The 18,263-nt window shown below is 37.8% G+C and overlaps 1 protein-coding gene across 5 annotated transcripts; it reads right to left on the bottom strand.

Annotated features, from left to right (window-relative positions):
- Window positions 1-1,746: 1,746 nt before the first annotated feature.
- Window positions 1,747-18,015, bottom strand: me2 (malic enzyme 2, NAD(+)-dependent, mitochondrial). 5 transcript variants are annotated; one of them, XM_022197286.2, is made up of 16 exons: window positions 17,846-18,015; window positions 17,180-17,236; window positions 14,042-14,198; window positions 11,100-11,233; window positions 10,846-10,995; window positions 9,625-9,700; window positions 9,164-9,325; window positions 8,837-9,050; window positions 7,855-7,952; window positions 7,439-7,552; window positions 7,159-7,270; window positions 6,662-6,804; window positions 6,414-6,516; window positions 6,151-6,221; window positions 5,509-5,607; window positions 1,747-5,219 (listed from the first exon to the last, which is right to left on the bottom strand). In XM_022197286.2, exons 3-16 carry the CDS (start codon window positions 14,153-14,155, stop codon window positions 5,052-5,054), a joined length of 1,758 nt encoding a protein of 585 aa, XP_022052978.1. In that variant the 5' UTR covers window positions 14,156-14,198; window positions 17,180-17,236; window positions 17,846-18,015; the 3' UTR covers window positions 1,747-5,051. The 5 variants fall into 5 exon arrangements, 4 of the variants coding, with proteins under 4 accessions (XP_022052978.1, XP_022052979.1, XP_022052977.1 ...); XM_022197287.2 differs by having other exon boundaries at window positions 17,180-17,253; XM_022197285.2 differs by lacking the exon at window positions 17,180-17,236.
- Between the last annotated feature and the right edge of the window lie 248 nt (window positions 18,016-18,263).

An 18,263-nucleotide genomic window follows, 5' to 3' on the forward strand; every position in this document is an offset into this window, starting at 1 on the left:
ATGTCTGTTAGGTTGAACTTTGAAACAGTCTGAGGGCTGAAATCCTTAAAGCTTCTCAGTACATCTCTGTTAGTTTGAATGTTCTGGTAAACAGAAACCTTAAAACCTGTGACCATGAGTCTTGATTTCACATTTAGACCATCCATCTGAGTTCTTCTCAGACTTTCACTGTGGGTTCTTTAGAAATCCTGAACAAACTTTGATTCTCTTCACTGAACAGTAAAGTTTGTGGAGATTAGAAGGTAACATTAGTTTGATTGATGCCTTCAACTACTAGTAGACTTTATCTGGAAAGCAGTTTTCTGAAATGAGTTCTTAGTAAATCTGTCCACAATAAAACCAAGAATATAAAAAGAGGAAATGTTTGAAGAAACAACTTGATGTTTTCATTTCAGACTAGAAAATGCTTCAAGACCTTTATCTGTTTTTGCTCTTTTTGATCATTTTATTGTCTCTTCTGTTTAATTTGACCTTCTAAAATCTAAATGGTATCTTTTCAAATGTTTTGTCTTTAGTTTGATTCTTCTTAAATGTTTAATTTTGCTCTTTTCTCACCTTTTATTCTTTTCCAATGTCTGACTTGATTTTGAAATGTTTTGTTTTTAATGTTTAACTGTTGTTAACAAATGTTTTATCGGCTTGTTTGAAAAATGTCCTTTTCTTTCCCAATGTTTAATATTTAGAATAAATCTTTGTTAAAGTTTTTCTTTTTGAATGTTTTACTACCTTTTAACGTATAATTCTCTTTTGAAATGCTTCATTGCACTTTCTGTTTAATTCCTATTTAAAATTTTATTGTCTTTGCCATTTAATTTTCTAATTAAACATTAAAATTTTAAATTAAATGTCTTTTTAAAGGTTTAATAATCTAATTAAATGTTTTGTATTTTTTTTAATGTTTAATATTCTTTTTGTTTAATTGTATTTTTAAACACTTAGCTCAAATATTTCATCTTTAATGTTTAATATTGTCTAAATAAGCATTTACTTTCATAATTACATATTTGGTATCTTCTGTTCAATTATCCAATTAAAGATTTTGTATGTTTAATATTATTTAATGTTTAATTTTCTTTTTAAAGGTTTCATTGTGTTAAATATTTTTTTGATTTGTTTTTTTAATGTAGTTCACTTCTTCAATCTTTTTTCTCTTTCAAGATTTTAACTCCAACCTTAAAAATGAAATAAACCCTTAAATCACAATGAAAATACTTCTGTTGTCACAATCATGAATTAGTCAATTATTCAGTTTATCAATTCAACTTTATTTAACACCTTTCACACAGATGACAAAACTAAACATTCAAAGAGAAAAAAAACTGTGCTAAAACTGTGATTAAAACTCAAAAACAAACAAAAAAAGATTTAACATGCTAATAAAATATGTTGTGTCCAGGGGATGGAGGGAGTTTATTGAAGTCTTCTTGGGCTCACACAGTAAATAATTTAAAATAGAAAGTTGGCATTCAGTCTAAGGAAACTGCAGAGTGACAGAAGACAATAGCTCCTGTTTTCTTCTTTAATGAGTCGACTCTTCTTGTGCTTTCAGACCAAAGAACTACAAACTCTTCCCAACCTGCTTAAACTCTTGGTACAGGACCTCACCACACAGGTCAGCTAAAAACGGCCATTAAACTTCAAAGTGCATAACAACAAATGGCTGCATATAGACAGACTAATAAACAGCTGATGAAACAGATCTGTACACATGAATTAGTTAAAAATAAAAAAACCATCAGACAGTGGAAGCGTGTAAAATAGGATTTATTCTTCACCGTTAACACATCAAAGCAGAACTTCTCATCCTCAAACTTTCCACCAGTGGACCCTCCAGACCAGTGACTGTCTACCATGTTGTCCAGACTGAGGACAACCACGTCACTAACACAAACTTGCTGCCCTCTGCATACAAACGCTAAGGCAATTTTCCTGTGTACCAAAAATAAACTTCAGAGATCAGCTCAAAGGGGAAAACACGACATGAATGCACCCTACAATAAAAACTGTTTGTTTACTTTTTAAAAATGGGGCTGCCAAGGATCACATGAAACAAAAACTGACATAACACAGAAATAATTCACACTGGACGATTACAGTTGACAGCATTTAGACACATGAGCACACACTGAATCGTTTACATATAGTTTCTTTTAAATAATACTACTGGAAACTTCAATGACATCAGTAGAAAAAAAAATTGCCACAAATAGTACAGTGAGTACTCAGGACTTAAAGGTGCACAGTCAAACAGAGAAAATACTTCATGTTGAATAGTACAGAGTTAAATAACTTTATACAAAACAATTATCCTTTCTATTAAATTCATAGTGCTGTTGAGTCATTTCTAAGCTCTGCTCGCAGCAAACTGTAAGGTCTAAGCTATGGAGCACCGAGTGACAATGAACATCATGCAGGCACTTCTATGCAGGTGGTTAAAAGGTCCGAATACAATCTCCTGAGGTTAAAAATTAATACAGTTGACTAGTAAATATATTTAAACATCTGAAGATTAATGCACAACACTGCCAGTGGCTTTGACAGAGTGTGTGGAAAGTACATAGACTGAGTGGTTTAATGGCATCAGTTAACTGTTAGAGCTGAAAGAGTTCAATTATATCCTGTGTATATGGTCAGAGCATCTCATTTCCAGCATTTTACATGAAACACACAGAGCTAAAACTGAAGATCCAACAAAGACCCTTGCACAGGTAATTATCAGCAAAGCGTCACACAGCGATGGCTGTAAACCGACATACATATGTGAAATATTAGAAAAAGATAAATGTATAGTTTAGCTGCTTTGTTCTTTCTCACAACTACATTTGCTAGTTTTTTTTCTCCCCTATCTATTGGCACCATTTAGTGTGAAGTACTATGCATAACAGTAACAGTAAGGACCATTTTTTAGACACTGATACTGGAAGATTTTTTTTTTGCAAAGGGTAGTGAGGATGAAAGCCATGTAAGAAGGCCAAAACATTCATTACCTCATTAATCTGTGTGTCTGTGTCATTATGGCAAAATGTTGTCCTTGAAATACCTACTGTAACAGCTGTTTCTATGTCTGAAAGATTTTAGTGATAGCGTCACAACCATAGGCACAAAATTTTACAAGCCTGTAGCTGCAATCTAAATAAAGGCCGAATCCAAAGCGGGAGCTGGTCCGACCCATGAGTACAAAGTAGTCATGTAATAATTGTAATGACTACTGGGTACTCATTGGAGGGAAAGTGACGCAGCTGGTGATCCCATCAAGATATTCTCTTCTGCCAAGATATTTGTGACTTTTCCCAGCATGGCTATTTGGTAAAATTTGAGTTACTCTGCAAGACAGCTAGAATTTCCATCTCTAAATAAAGGCAGAGCAGATGTATTAAATGAGCAAGCTTAGCCTATTTTTGGTGTCTAAATATACAGTATAAACTGATTTTATTACTTATTGTTGATGATCATGGTAGATTGTAACAGTAAATAGGAGTGTAATTTGTAAGTTTGTTGTACAGGATCTTATAAAGAGCTATACCCTCTCTCTCTCACACACACACAGATGTATTTAACACAACTTCATAAGTGCTCAGGAGACCATTACCAAAAAGTGCATGTACAGTTCATAAAATATAAAAGTAACATTTATCCAATTATTTGATACTGCACATCGTTTCCTTAAATATGTAGGGCATACTTTATGTAAAGTTTGTATGCAACAAACAAAATTATTCATTTTTAGGGTCAGATTTTTCATATTATAACTCCTTACAGGAGTGTTGACTGCAGGCTTTGCAAAACATCTAAATACAAAATAAAATACATTCTCAAAGATAAATACAATGTGACAAAATCCTTCAAACTAAATACAAAACTGGAGTGGAAGTTCAAGTGCTGTGGAGCTGCAGGACGCATTGAATGTTTCTAGATATAAATTTCATTTAATTTCCCTTCAAAAAATCTCTTCAGCTTCAGACCATCAGCAGGTCTTAGTTGAATTATTCACTTAATTGCACCTTTGAGTAATATTGTCTATTTCTCTTCTAGTTTGCACACAAAAGTCAAACTTTTTAACTCTCTGATCGATGTTTCACACCAAGCATTGGCTAGATTTAAGAAGCCACACAGGCCCTCTTGATGGGAAAAAAGGCAATGTAGAAATCCACACTCCACTGTAATGACCTGCACCTCTGTAATGCTTTTCTACCTTAGCAGTACTCAAAGTGTCTCACACAACATGTGCATGAAGCTGGGCAGTCTCTAGGTGGCTATATGTAATCAAAGTGGTATCAATAATGGAGATTTTGCAAAACTAAAGAAAGTTTAGCATTTGGAGTGTAAATCACATCAAACTAGACTCTGAGCATTGCATTAAAATATAGTTAAATATATCTTAAAATAGGTGAAAAAGATAAATTGTATTACAAATGGCATTTGTTCACAAGGGCGACTTATTCTAAGGTTGTTCATGACCAAAAAATATTTAGAAAAAATGCATCACGTTCAGCAGTGGCACAACTGTCCCTGTAGTTTGGATTATTGTCTAATTTACATACTGTTAAATTGTTTAATGTAATGTTAGTGCTGGTGTATATGACAATCACATAGATTAAATCTAACAGCAAATAACTGTAGCTATCCACACGCTGATATAAATGTTTGCTGTATTCTTTTCAAAGCAGAGTAATGGACAAAATGTATCTCAATGTTTCAGGATTGGAATAAGATTTCCACACTGCCCTTTTCCACCACCAGGTGGCCCTCTGGCTCTATCAAGGTTTATACGTAATGCAGAGATAACAAAGAGCTGTTATGTGGATAGAAAATTTCTATTCTTATTCAAATGAGCCTCTCTTCCAAGTGTCACTGCCTACTAACCTTTCACAGATCCATTAAGAAGAGTTAGTGCAAATGCAGTAAAATGGAGGGATTAGGGAATCGCTGAGGTCCATTTTAATAAATGTATTTGCACTAAGCTAACAACAGTCTTAAAATCTGTGATGAGTAAAAGTGGAAAACAAAGGAACAGAGGGCCATTTTGACCTGAGGCAAAGTGAGGATCTGTTCTACTTCGACTTAGTCTTTGGGCTAAAGTTGACACCATGCCAGTCGTAGGTGTCTGGAAGGAAGGAATCATACTGGGTGTTCCAGACAGTAGCACGTACAAAACCGTTTTTGTCCTGAGGCTCAGGGTAACGGAACGCCATGCCTTTAGCATAGACATACTCCATCACCTGTAGCAAAGAAGAACAAGTTTAGCATTGACCAGTATCTACAGTCATATAAAAAGAACACGAGAACCGACATAAGTGCTGAACAATAAAATAGCAAAAAAGTTAAATGCAAAATGGCATAACATTTTGACTGTCTGTTTGGCTGTGGGCCATGGACTAAAAAAATAAGATGAAAACAGAAATGGCTACATTTAGGCTGTAACTTTTAACACTTATATTAACCTTAACAGGTTGATCAATAGCGAAACACCGGTACAGTTAGAATTGGTGGACAACTTAGGTGACTTACCTTGACAGCCATCTGGACAGAGACTTCTCTGATGTTGGAGAGAGGAGGGTAGAGTCTGCCTTCAGCCAGTTCTTTATCGGTCAGCTGCTCTGCAAGGGTCTGGAAAAAGTACAAAAAAATCCTTTAGGCTAAAGAATCTTTAGTAAAGTTTTTTTTTTTAAAAACAATTTATGAGAGAAAAACTACTACATCATTTGTCTTTAATATACTTCTGTCGTTTATCATCAGACATAGATTAAATACGCGCTTCCTAATGAGGAAAACAAGAAAATAGGAAAAATGAAACACTTGCTAGATCATGTGACAGAATTGCCAATTCCCCCTCCTTACAGTAACAACATGCAAATGATAGTGCTTTCCTGGCAACTGAGATAAGAAGTCAAATGAAGCCCAACAAATGAAGGAAGAGAACAGATAGGAAAAAAGTGCAAAGCAGAATCAGTCTTAAAAGTTCTTCATCATGTAGTTGTTATGCCAGAGTCTAGAAAGAGAGAGAACAGGAGACATGAAAGGATTAAAGAGGGTTCAACGTGAGCTTGCAGGGCATACGCATACAAGACAGACTCAGCAACAAAGTGCAGGTCAAGGTGAGGGCGAGGTAAAGATGAACTTTAGCAGAAATACTTTGTGACGTATTCAGACCTTGGCAGCCTCTAAGAACACCGTGTCGCTGATGTGTCTGACTCCACTGACGACTACAGCCAGGGCCACACCTGAAATGCACATTAAAAAAAAAGTGCATTTGGTTTTTACACGTTGTTACTCATCCAGTGTTCCTTCTAAACACTTTAAGTTATCAACAGTCATTATTTATGATCAGGGGATGTATTCAAAATCCACCATTTAGTCACAATTCATACTCTCCTCTGGTTATGAATGTAAATTACAAACATTCTTTTGTTCACCTGGAAAGATATAAGCGTTGTTTCCTTGTCCTGGTGTTAGAACACGGCCGTCACTCAGAGTCACTGGTCCAAATGGACTGCCACTGGCGAAAAGACATCGACCCTGCGAGACAGCAAAAAAAGGGTAGAGAATGACGTTGGTTTATTAGGGACAAAAGAAAGGACAACAACAGGAACTTTGATTTTATAAGGCTTCAGTTCACAGTTAGTCGAAAAAGAAAGAAAAAGCAGGTAGAAAAAATGTTTACATCAGTTAGTTTGTATGCGTCCTCGGCTGTGCACTCTGCTTTATTGGTTGGGTTACTCAGGGCAAAGATGATTGGCCGTTCATTCAGTGCTCCCATGGCCTTGATGACGTCATGTGTGAACAGGCGTCCAGCTCCTGACACACCTGAAAGAAGGAAAGAGGAAAAACTGGTCATTGTATGGGTTTGTGATCCATCATTACTGCTTAAGTAGAGTTTGAAATTAAAAGAAACACAGAGCATTGACAGGAAAACTTAAGACTATTTTTTGATTCCTACATTGGATTAAATCAAATTAAACAGTTTGAAACATTAAGATGTTATTTATCAGCTGCCTTAAATGATCCTGACTGGGTCAAATTAAATGAGAACATTACAAATTAAACTATATTATTTCTTTAATTCAGTTTCTGGCTGATGATCATTGCTGAAACATAAAAAGGCAGACAGTACTATGAGATTAAAGTTACACAAATACAAAAAAAATAGATGTTCATCACCAATGATAGCTGTAGGTTTAATGGTGTTGACAGCATCTAGGAAGCTCTGTACATCCCCTGGACTGTCGTGGACAAATGCCTCCTGGTTAGCATCTGTTTCCTGTGGTCTGCCCTGGAGTCACATATGGTACATTAGTGGCAATTAGAAATCAATAGTAATAGAGTAAAACAAGCTAAACAGTGTACAAACAGAGGGCCAGACAGGAAGCCACACAGACATGGTGTGTACAGTATTTTCTGGTCATTAATGCCTGAGTCACGCACACTGACAATTACTAACCTTTACAAGTAAACCATATTTATCGTACATCCAGATCTTCTTTTGGGCCTCGTCTTGGGACACCCCTGACTCCGTCATGGCCATTACAATCAGATTAGCAATACCAAGGGCAGCCTATAAAGAAAGTATTTAGACAGTGCATACAAACACAGACTTAAGCTTTATTTTTAAATAAGAAAACAAAGCAAGTCTTCTTTTTGCTGTTGTTGGGCTACAGTTTCTTATCAGTGCTGCTGAGTAGGCAGCAGTGTGACTTGTAAAATGGGCCTTGTTTCCTTTGAGGATATAAAGGACTTTCACATTACAGACTGGAGAGAAGAGGAGAATATTGCAAGAAGCAATAATAATTTAAAAAAAAAAAAAAAAAAAAAAGACTTAGAGGGCTTGACTTGACAAGAGGATAAATATTAGCTTACCTCTCCTGCTCCCAGGAAAAGCACTCTGTGTTCAGTGATGGGTTTGCCAACGGCTCTCTGAGCTGCTAACAGACCAGCAAGGGCTACAGATGCAGTGCCTGAAAACATGCAGAAAAATAGAATAGTAAACACTGAGTCTCTGAAGAATGCATTTTGTTTCACACAGCTTTCTCCTCATGAGTGTACAGTTTTCAAAATGGATCTGGAACAATTGCAGTAGTAATGCAATTTAAAGGTCACAGTACTGTATGCTCAGCATAATGGATTAGGTTTTATTCATGTATTTTTTAATTCTCTAATTTTTTTGATTTTTACTTTCTAACTTCTAACCTTCAAACGTATTCTTTACTTTTAAAATCGCCTAGTTCCTTTCTTTGCTATGCGTGCTGACCTAGCTAGTTATCCATTTAACTTATCATTTTTACTATTTATTTGAACTGACTGCTCTGCCTTGTCTCCTCATGTCTTACTTGATTGTCTGTGTTTGCATGTTTTGACTGTCAAAGCACCTTGTGAACACTGTTCTTAAGGGTGCTAAATAAAGGTTACTATTGTTGTCGTTATATTTTCAAGCACATCTCAAACTCTTCACAGCAAAATGAAAAATTAAATCAGCAGCAGTCTGGATGGATGTTACCCGTTACTGAACAATTAAACAGCAGAAAGTTTGTAAACGGGCTCAAACCGCTCTAATGGTTCTTTAAGCAACATCAGTGGAACTGTATTACAATGATTCAGCTGTTAATTTTAAATAAATGTGTAAAAGTGGCTTCACAAATGAGCCTTTTCATAAACTGGAAAGCTATACCAACACAATTTAATTCTAAATTATATATAATTCATATGGTGTGACTGGACTTGCACTTTTAAAAAGTGAACTTACTTTCAAAGCCAGAATCATGTATACATCATCTGTACAATATACTCAAAATATATGTCACATTACAAGTCTGGATTTCTATGTTCAGGATTATGTGTGAACCTTGGATGTCATCGTTGAAGGTGCAGTACTTCTCCCTGTACTTTCTAAGGAACCGGAATGCATTGTGGTTCCCAAAGTCCTCAAACTGGATCAGAGTGTCCTGCCCATATTTCTCCACCACAGCTTCCATGAACTCATCGATCAGATCATCATAGGCTTGAGAGCGGTCTCGCTTCTGGTACAGGCCCATGTATAGTGGATCTTGAAGGAGAGTCTGAAGGGAAGACGAGGACACAGAAAGAACATGAGGACAAACACTTTACCCTCTTTCACAAGAAGCACAGAAACACATGTAGTAAACACAAAACATCCACACGGCCTTCATACCTCGTTGTCTGTGCCTACATCTATCACCACAGGCAGACATTTCTCAGGTCTAATGCCAGCACAGGCAGTGTACAGGCAAAGTTTTCCAACGGGGATTCCCATTCCATAAACACCCAGGTCTCCTAATCCTAAAATACGCTCTCCATCAGTCACTACTACTGCCTATAGGGGGAGAGAGGGAGGAGATAGGAGTAAAGTGCATTAGTTTGCAGAAATGCAGATTAAAATCTTACAAGCAGACATGTGTGAGCTGTACTAAACTTGACCTCTCTCAGGTGAATGGAGAATATGTGGACACTAGCAGGTCGATTAACAAGACTTTTGTAGACTTTCTGACATAATTAGAACGTGATTGTTTCTGCATTTGCAGTCAATTTTGAAAATTCTCAGTCTGTGAAATCTCTTTTACACTGTAAACGTACTGCACACGTATTACTGTGGTGAAGTTTTTTGGTACTCACTGCCACATTAGTTTCTGGCCAGTTGTCCAGGATGGAGCGGACGTGTCCTCTGTCCCGAATGGAGATGAACAAGCCTCTAATGAAAGAAATACAGTGATAGTTTAGCCATTTTAGCCATCATGGTAAGATTCTATTTGATACAAAACGGCAAAAAAATGTTTAATTTCTTTTTTAAACTGGTCCTGAAATCGTTATTTAACTTGTTCAGGTGACTGACTAATGCTTGAAGTCCTGTGTGCTTACACCAAACGTGGTGAGAACAGCTTTTAGTTTTTCGGCTGCACAAACCTGGAACATTTGGCAGTAAATTGTTGTTGTGCGGCGGCGCACCGACTTCCAATCGCTGGGCCGTTTACAATCGTCGTTAACAAGCTATCGTTAACGTTGTTACCATCGCGTGGGAGTATCAGCGACAATAAAGTGTCCAAACTTGTGAAATCGGCGTTCAAATAAATGAAATCCGCGGATCCGCGGTCAATTCCCATCCCTGAAAAAAAGCGTAATTCCGCGAATTCGCGGAAAAATCACATCCCTGTATATAAGCTGCACTTGTCTATAGGCTGCAGGTGTCCTCATTGTAACATGACATACTTACACAAAGACTTTTTTTAACTTTTAATTAAATAAATGCTTTTTTTCCCAAACAGTGCCTGTAACACGGCAGTAACAAGCATTCAGTCAGTTCACGCTGTCGACTCCAACGTCTCACCATGGACTCATTGATGCCAAGCTTACGTGCAGCCGCTCTATTTCCTTCTTCGACAGGCAGATCAATTGCCTGTAACTTAAAAGCTGCATCATATTGCATTTCTTTATGCGTTTTCCATCATGAGGGTGTGTGCATGAAGTGCAAAATGACTGATCTGAAGAATTTAGTGTGTGTGTGTGTGTGTGTGTGTGTGTGTGTGTGTGTGTGTGTGTGTGTGTGTGTGTGTGTGTGTGTGTGTGTGTGTGTGTTTGATTTAATTCAAACAGTTTAATTGGTCCACTGTGACCTGTTTGGTAATTTCATTCTGATGTTAAGAGCCTAAACGTATTGATGGCATGAAGCTTGCCTGTAAAAATCTATACAACAGCTGCATCGTTGGATAAGCCGCAGGGTTCAAAGCATGAGAAAAAAGTAGCAGCTTATAGTCCAGAAAGTACAGTAAATCCCACATTATAGGCAAAAAATAGCAAAAGCCCCTGGAGATGACTCTTGTTGTTTGACTGAATGCTTACTTGGGTCTTCTAAAGATGTGTCCATACTGCGTGCAGGCCAGGCCTACAGTGGGAGTGTAGACAATTGGCATCAACTCCTCGATGTCTTCCATCAGCACCCTGTAGAAAAGCCTCTCGTTCCTTTCCTGGATGCCCATCAGGTAGATATACCTGTGTGGAAAAGAGGAGAAATTTGGAAAGAGAGGAAAACTGAGGCTGTATATGGTCACATGTATGAGCCATTTTACAGTGCTTTAACTAAAATGTGTCCTTACTTCTCCAGGGGATCAGTCATCTTCTTGAGATTATTCTGAAACCTCATGGCCTGAGTGTCCTGAGTCTCCACTTTGGGGGGCAACAAACCATGAATCCCCAAAATCTGTCGCTCCTGTAGAGAGAAGGCCATGCCCTATGGAAAAAAACATGCACAAAGAAGAAAGCTATGAAGAGGAAGACAATGGAAACAATTATATCTGCCTCTATTCATTGCTAAATTAGCATTTTTAAGTGATGTTAACCTATCTAAACTCAGGTAGCATTGACATATAAAGACATAAAGACAGTTGTAACTATGAATTTCTGAACTCTTCTTCTAACTCTTCTTCTGCCTCAAATACAGGAGGTAACTGATTAAATAAATTCTGGTAGAAACGGTAGAAGTCCCTCTCTGGAAAAAGATTGTCTTACAAATGTTTAAAGACTTGCTTAAATACCCTGACATTTCTTGTGGCATGATACTGAATTTCCCTTCGGGGATGAATAAAGTGATTCTGATACATCTTGCAGACCGTCTAAAAAAAATGTGACTTCACACTAGAGACGTCACATATCTCTGAGAAGTTTAACTAAAAAAAATCTGCTGCTACAGTTTTCTAATTCTAAGTTTTAAAAAAAACACAAATGAATAAATAAAATAATTTTAATTTACATCCCTTGTCAAATAAATAAAAACAATTACAACTGAACTAAAATCTGCTACAGAAAAAGTTAGCATTCTGTGATGGGGTTTTGCCACTAGAGGGCACACTCTGAGCCCTATGATGGAGTGAACTATTGACTCCTTAAGGAGAAAATGACAGCAGAGGGAAAGAGGTAAACCAGATTAAAGCAATTTTGGTAGCAGGGTAAAGGGGAAGGAAAGGGGGTAAGAGAGGGGGAGTAGCCTCGAAGAAGCCAATGAAGAACGCTGTAGGCAGAAACACCCCATATCTAACAGAGATGATGTTTTCATGTTCCTGCAGTTTATGTGAACATGTGTGTGTATGCAGCTGTACAGGCTCTCATCTGGCTGAAATATGGGCAGAACACATAGAAGCCATCATTTCTGGGGCTGGGGAAGGGGCTGATTATTTAGTGAGAGTGATGAATGCTGGGGCTCCCCCTGGAAAAATGCTGAGTCATGCCGATGGAGCATTTCACTTCTTTCAGCTCCCATTAGCACAGAGCAACCTGCTGCAAACCTCCAGTATCTAGTTTTTGCCATTTTACACAGAATTTCAACTCTAAGCTTAAGTAGAAATTCAAATGTTCAAATGTTTCTCATTTCACATTTTATTTGAGTACTTTGAGGGATAAAGAAAAAAGAGCTGAATTTATCAAATTCAATGCAACGCATATCTTGAAAAGTGAATTTGTACCATTTTAACTGTGTACGCATTTCCTAAATATAATAATCAATATATCCTATGATTTGTCACAGTGCTTTCACATATTCAGAGCAATTTGAAACACTGTACTTTTGTTGTGAAAAAGCACATTTAAAACTGACAGATTTTAACAGATAAATACTGCTTCAAGACAAAATTTAAAAATTACTTAGTGCTTTGCGTTGCCATGAATTAATTGGTTTAAATTATCTTTTTTTATTTGTTGCAAATTAAATTGTTCCACAAAGATCATTCATCTTACATGTTGAGCATTTGTTTGCATATTTAATAAATAAGTAGATAAACACAGGACCACATCCCTTTAGTCACATTCAAACATTGTATATTTTACAGAAAAGAGCAGTGAGAATTATTCCTTAGGCAGATAAAAGACAGCACATCCATAGGTTGTTTATTAAGTCAAGACTATTAAAACCTGAAGATTTATCTGAGGTACAGATATTACTTTGCACAAGGCAAAATAAACAGTGCAGCCAGAAAATGTTCAAATTGACTCAATTGCAAACCAAAAGGTGATGTCACATTTCGTACATCCACGGTCTATGGGACCGCTGGGCAGTTGGCCTTTGACCAGCTTATATGTCAGTTGGAATTTCTATATTTAGTGCACCATGTCTGGTCTAAGTTTAGCATAACCTGCACAGAGTGAGATCATGTAACTTCAAGGAGCCAATGCTTCATGTTACAAATGTCATTTGTGACATTCAGACGGAAAAACACGACAAGAACATTGTCAAGATGATGCAGAAGCTGAGTGTGGTTACCTGTGCATGGCAACGCAAAGCATAACATTTGAAAAGCAATGATCTAAAACTGAACTAAAAAAGCAAGGAATACCATACAAAAGAAAAAATAATATAACTTTCTGTACATCTCGGATGTCTCTACAGAGCAGAAGTAAAGAGACTTACAAAGAGAAAGGTTGTTTGGCAACATCTTAACTGGCACTTGTAACGAAACCCAACCATGATGCTGGGTGTGGTCAGAAATACAACAGACTTCAAAAGTGCCACCAATACTTTTCAGTTTGATGTCTAGATGTTAAATCAGAAACTATTTTAGTTTACACAATGTCTGAATACTAAGATCTGAGCTTTAACCGGTTTCATTTCTGTTTATTAAGATACAGAGAAAGTCAACTAAAAAAAAAAAAAAAAAAAGACCTGTCAGAATCAATTCAAGTCAAAGCTCCCAGCTATTCTTATGCTGGAATGTAAAAAGAGATCTTGACACCTCCAGGGCTCCAGGGAGATACAGAAGTGTTACTAAAATCTAAATAAATAAATATGCAAATGAGGCCTCAACATTTAAAGAATATATAAGAGATGCATCATAATTACTTTCAGTAGTCAAAACACTTAGTCTTCTCTACACTGTGATCAAACAATATTGTACAATTTTAACAAATATCACAATTATTTTCAGCTCAAGCATAAAAATAACAACATGTCATTAGCCCAAGATGTTGGGCTGACGCGCTGCAGAATTTTTTTTATTTTTTTTATTTTTTAAATGCTGACATATTAACATAACGTCAGTAATCAACCTACTTTGTTGGTGCGAGGGTTGAGCATGAGAGGCTTGCCCTTTTCTTTGGTGTGAGCCCATCTGCAAACAGAGACGCAGGGCCTCAGTGACATGGTTGTCCTCAGTCTGGACAACATGGTAGACAGTCACTGGTCTGGAAGGTCCACTGGTGGAAAGTTTCTGAGGATGAGAAGGCAAACAGAGTTCACCAAATTGCCTAGTGTTTAACCCAAATAACTACTGTTCAGCAGACACATGACCATTTTCGTCTAGCCTTCCTGCTTGGGAAATTTTCAACTGATTCACAACAGCTGGCTATAGAAAGTAGCTCTACTGGGATTCTGAATCCTGGAGAAAGCATTTTAATGCAGTAGTTCATATTGCCAAAGATAAACACTTCAATTCCTTAGGCTTTTTAAGGTTGTTAAGGATAACTTGTATACAAGATACATTACCAGCATGGGCAGGGACAAGTTTATATATTATACACTGGGTTCCATGAGCAGTTAACAGCCAGAGTTTTAATGGTAAGCTACTCTTGCATCTGACAATCCAGGCCTGGAGTGCACAACTTTGAATGTATGGTATAGAGTATCAGACCCCTATCACATATTGATATGATGAAGCTATTGTCAGTGAGGACTGTCAGCTACAGTAGGTACCGTCCATGTACACAACACACTCAAGGATTACAAACGCTGACCGCAGTGGCTGTCATTAATCTGGATGTGGTCAGAAGTGATTTTGCGTGTCATCTGAGAGACAAAGCTCTGAAAGATCATGATAATCTCCTTCGCAGTAAGCTCCACACGAAGACGTACTACCAGATAAATCATGGTGGTCGCAGCAAACAGAGGACAGATGTGAAAGACGGGCAGATACTGTACATCACATGCTAACTGGAAGAAACACTTTAATAAATGCAGAAATGGGGCATCTGGAGAGCAAACATGAACAAATAAATTATCTCTACTATTTTAGGAGTAAAACAAGCTCATAAATAAAAACACACAACAGAACACGACTGCAGGGTTTCCTAAAATGACGCCACATGTACTTCGATTACTGCATAATCACTTTACACAAGGTCCTCTACCAGACTTTCTGCTGCTGCCGCTGGCCTGGATAGAATCATCATTGTTGGAGCTATGTCATGCATGTGACCTACGATTCGCTGCTAAATGGTGTTATGCTGTGTTGTGCTGGGTGCAGAAAGAGGCCGGCCACAGTTATCCTGACACAACCTCTTCTAGTTGTAGATAAATAATACAAGCTTTTCCTATCAAGCCAGAAAGTAAATGCTGTCCTGTCACCCAACTTGCGATTTTATTTATCCAGTAAAATTCCTGTTGGCCTTCCTTCACACGAACACCCAGAGGAAGTGCAACTAGACTTGTGAGCACGTGACGCAGGGAGCAGCAAAGCAGTTCCTATTTTGGTCCCTCATAGTTCACCGACCAGGACGTGCAAATGTGCATGACAAGAACTGCTTTAAAATACAAGGAAAAAAAAAAAGAAAATACTGTGAACTGCAGCCAGCGATTACAAAACTATGTTAAAACAATTTCCCAAAAAATGTATGGGTCAGTGAAACAAAAAAATTAAGATCTAACTCTGAGTAATTTCATGACCTAGACAGAACAACATTCAGTTGAGTCAGGGCGGCTTCATTCGACAGATACCACTCATCTATGCTGTCGACATTTTCCTGCCCTCCTACATTCCTCACTACACTCCTCTTGCCATGTTCATATGTTCATGTTATCACAGCAAATATCACCTGCACAAAGCAACAAGCAAAGTGGCGTTAAGTTAAACAAATGTGTGTGCCTGCACGTCTTTTAATGCTTTATGCTACATCAAATAGTGTTTGCAAATGACTTTTAGGATAGTCCCTGTGTTTAACTGTTTGGTCACATAATGATGGTTTCCGTTTGTTCAGCAACTCAGTCAGCATGTAAATTACTGCTGACCTTAAAAACCTCCAAGCAAACAGCCCGTGTGATTTTCTATTTGACCGCTCTTGCTGTTAAAGAACTGATTCAGAGGAACCATTTTGCACTGTATCATGTGCATCTTTCCTTTGAACACAATATCTGATGAAGGAAATCACAAGCGCAGCCAGCTGGCAGAGTCATGCCACAGAACCACATGTCTAGGAAATGCTGCCTAGAAAGCAGCATTAAATCCACAGCCAAAGCGGCAGACTGAATAAGCAGCACCACCACCAATTATCAGACATTTTAATTATTGGTGGCTTTGAGGTTTAGCAAGGAAACCGCCTTGATGCAGCTTCAGTTGATTTCAGTCTTTGTCTTATAGGTTATTTTCTGAACCTTCACTTCTACTTCCTACCTGTTCCTCAAGCAAATAAAGCCTGAACACCTGATGCAATGATTTTTGATGGAGTCCCTGAACTCCTTTACAATTCTATTCCTCCCAGACTTCATCGTTGTGTCTACTCTACGAAATCAAGCATGCTGAGATTGTCTGTAATTGGCTGTTTGGTACTTCTTGTGTCTGCCAAGTAACAAAGTAGATCTTGTACATGCCCCAGTTTTGTATCCTTGTTGGAACACCCAGTGTGAGTGCACATTTCCACAGCCAGAAACTGGCCTGGACTGAACGTGTAATTGTTTCTAGGCAAACAGCACATGAAAGCAGGCAACCACCCCACCTAGAATTGTCCATTTGGCTTTTTCATCAAATGGGAACCAGAATGAAAGAAAATTTGTTATTCTAAGTGGGGCTGATATCACCACACAAATACAATATCTTGCCAAGATTGGAATTTGACCAATCTAAGTCCTTATGAGTACAGCAGCTGACTGGACTAAACTTGAGTTTCACTATAACTCAGTGCCAGTTGAAATTGAACATTTCACTCCCTCTTCCTTCTCATCCTGTGGGTTACTGATCATTTTTAATTTCATTCTAAACAGGCAGGACAAGCAGGGGGCACAACACAATCTAATGAGACTAATGCATCTTGCACTACTAGGTCTGATCAAACAATATGTTCAAACAATGACTGTATTGACTTAGACATAATATAGTAACAAAAGTGTTCACTCCAGCCATTACTCACAAGCAGAAAGGTAGGGCTCTCATGCATGCATGCTGTGCACAATTGTTTAGTCTGACAAACAAATCACACTCACATGCTTTCATGTGTAAACTGTGGCCATCTTGTTTCCTGTTGCAGGAGTGCCTGGGCACTGAATATAAAAATCATCTGTAGGGGTTAGACAATAACTTGTACAAACATATTATGTAAAAGTAGTAATAACCACAGTAGGGACAGTAAGATCTCGGTGCACTTGGGTTTGTATGCTCTTATTGTGCTTAAATGACACGTAATACAATTTCAAAGAGTTGTACCTCCACTTCTATTTCTATCTTCTACTTGAAGGTGAAAGTGGAGGGAAGGAATATCACTTATAAATGTACAGACAAAACAACTAAAACAGATGGAGAAATAAAACTAACTGCAATTCTCTACAGCTGGGAGCTAATCAGCTAGTCTGAGAATCTGATACACAGCAGCTAAGAACCGCTACAAGCTAACGTTTGGCTAGCTTAAAATACCAACAGACCAAGGTGCATCTGAGCGCTGGTTTGAGCAAACAAGTAAACGACACAAAAGCCCACAGTCTCGGCGTTTGTATTAGTTAAACTGACACAAAACCCAACACTTTTTATCCTCATTTCTTCGCCACACGCTGACACTCATTCAGACTCCCTGCTCGCTAATTCTTGGCACAGAAACGGGAAGTTCTTAGATGACACAGACTTTCTCTTATTTGGAGCAAAACGACTCGCCTTACCTGCTGTAGTATATTAGATTATTGGCGTCCTTTTTAGAAGCACAGGTTACTGCTTTTTAAGCATATTTCTTCTGATGTTCGCTGTACAACTGTTGTGGTCTGCCCACTTGCTCTGTCCTTTGACAGCAGCCACAGCTGAGAACTGGAGAGGACGCAATCTGGAAGAATTTGGCCGCTCAGCCAATCAAATGCCGGCACTGGATTACCGTAATAAAGGCGACATGCGCACTACATTTAGGAGTCTATTCGCTATAATTACGGTAAATATTCTGATTCAATCAATAGAATCATTTGAACAGGTTAAGCTTAAGCGTTTTATAACTACGAATTAGTTATCTTGTCGTGGATGATAGAATAGTACAGTATAATAGTACAATAGCAGTTATTTTTTAGCATATTTCTTATTTGTGTTGTAATT

This window comes from Acanthochromis polyacanthus, chromosome 7 (assembly GCF_021347895.1).
Source record: "Acanthochromis polyacanthus isolate Apoly-LR-REF ecotype Palm Island chromosome 7, KAUST_Apoly_ChrSc, whole genome shotgun sequence".
Taxonomy (NCBI): Eukaryota; Metazoa; Chordata; class Actinopteri; family Pomacentridae; genus Acanthochromis; species Acanthochromis polyacanthus.

Excerpts from the sequence above, each read along its gene's own strand:
- me2 (XM_022197285.2), bottom strand. The coding sequence starts at position 14,155 with ATGTTGTCCAGACTGAGGACAACCATGTCACTGAGGCCCTGCGTCTCT. Across the intron at positions 10,996-11,099 it reads ATGACTGATCCCCTGGAGAA|GTATATCTACCTGATGGGCA; the intron begins GTAAGGACACAT and ends TTTTCCACACAG. Across the intron at positions 9,326-9,624 it reads GGCCAGAAACTAATGTGGCA|GCAGTAGTAGTGACTGATGG; the intron begins GTGAGTACCAAA and ends CTCCCCCTATAG.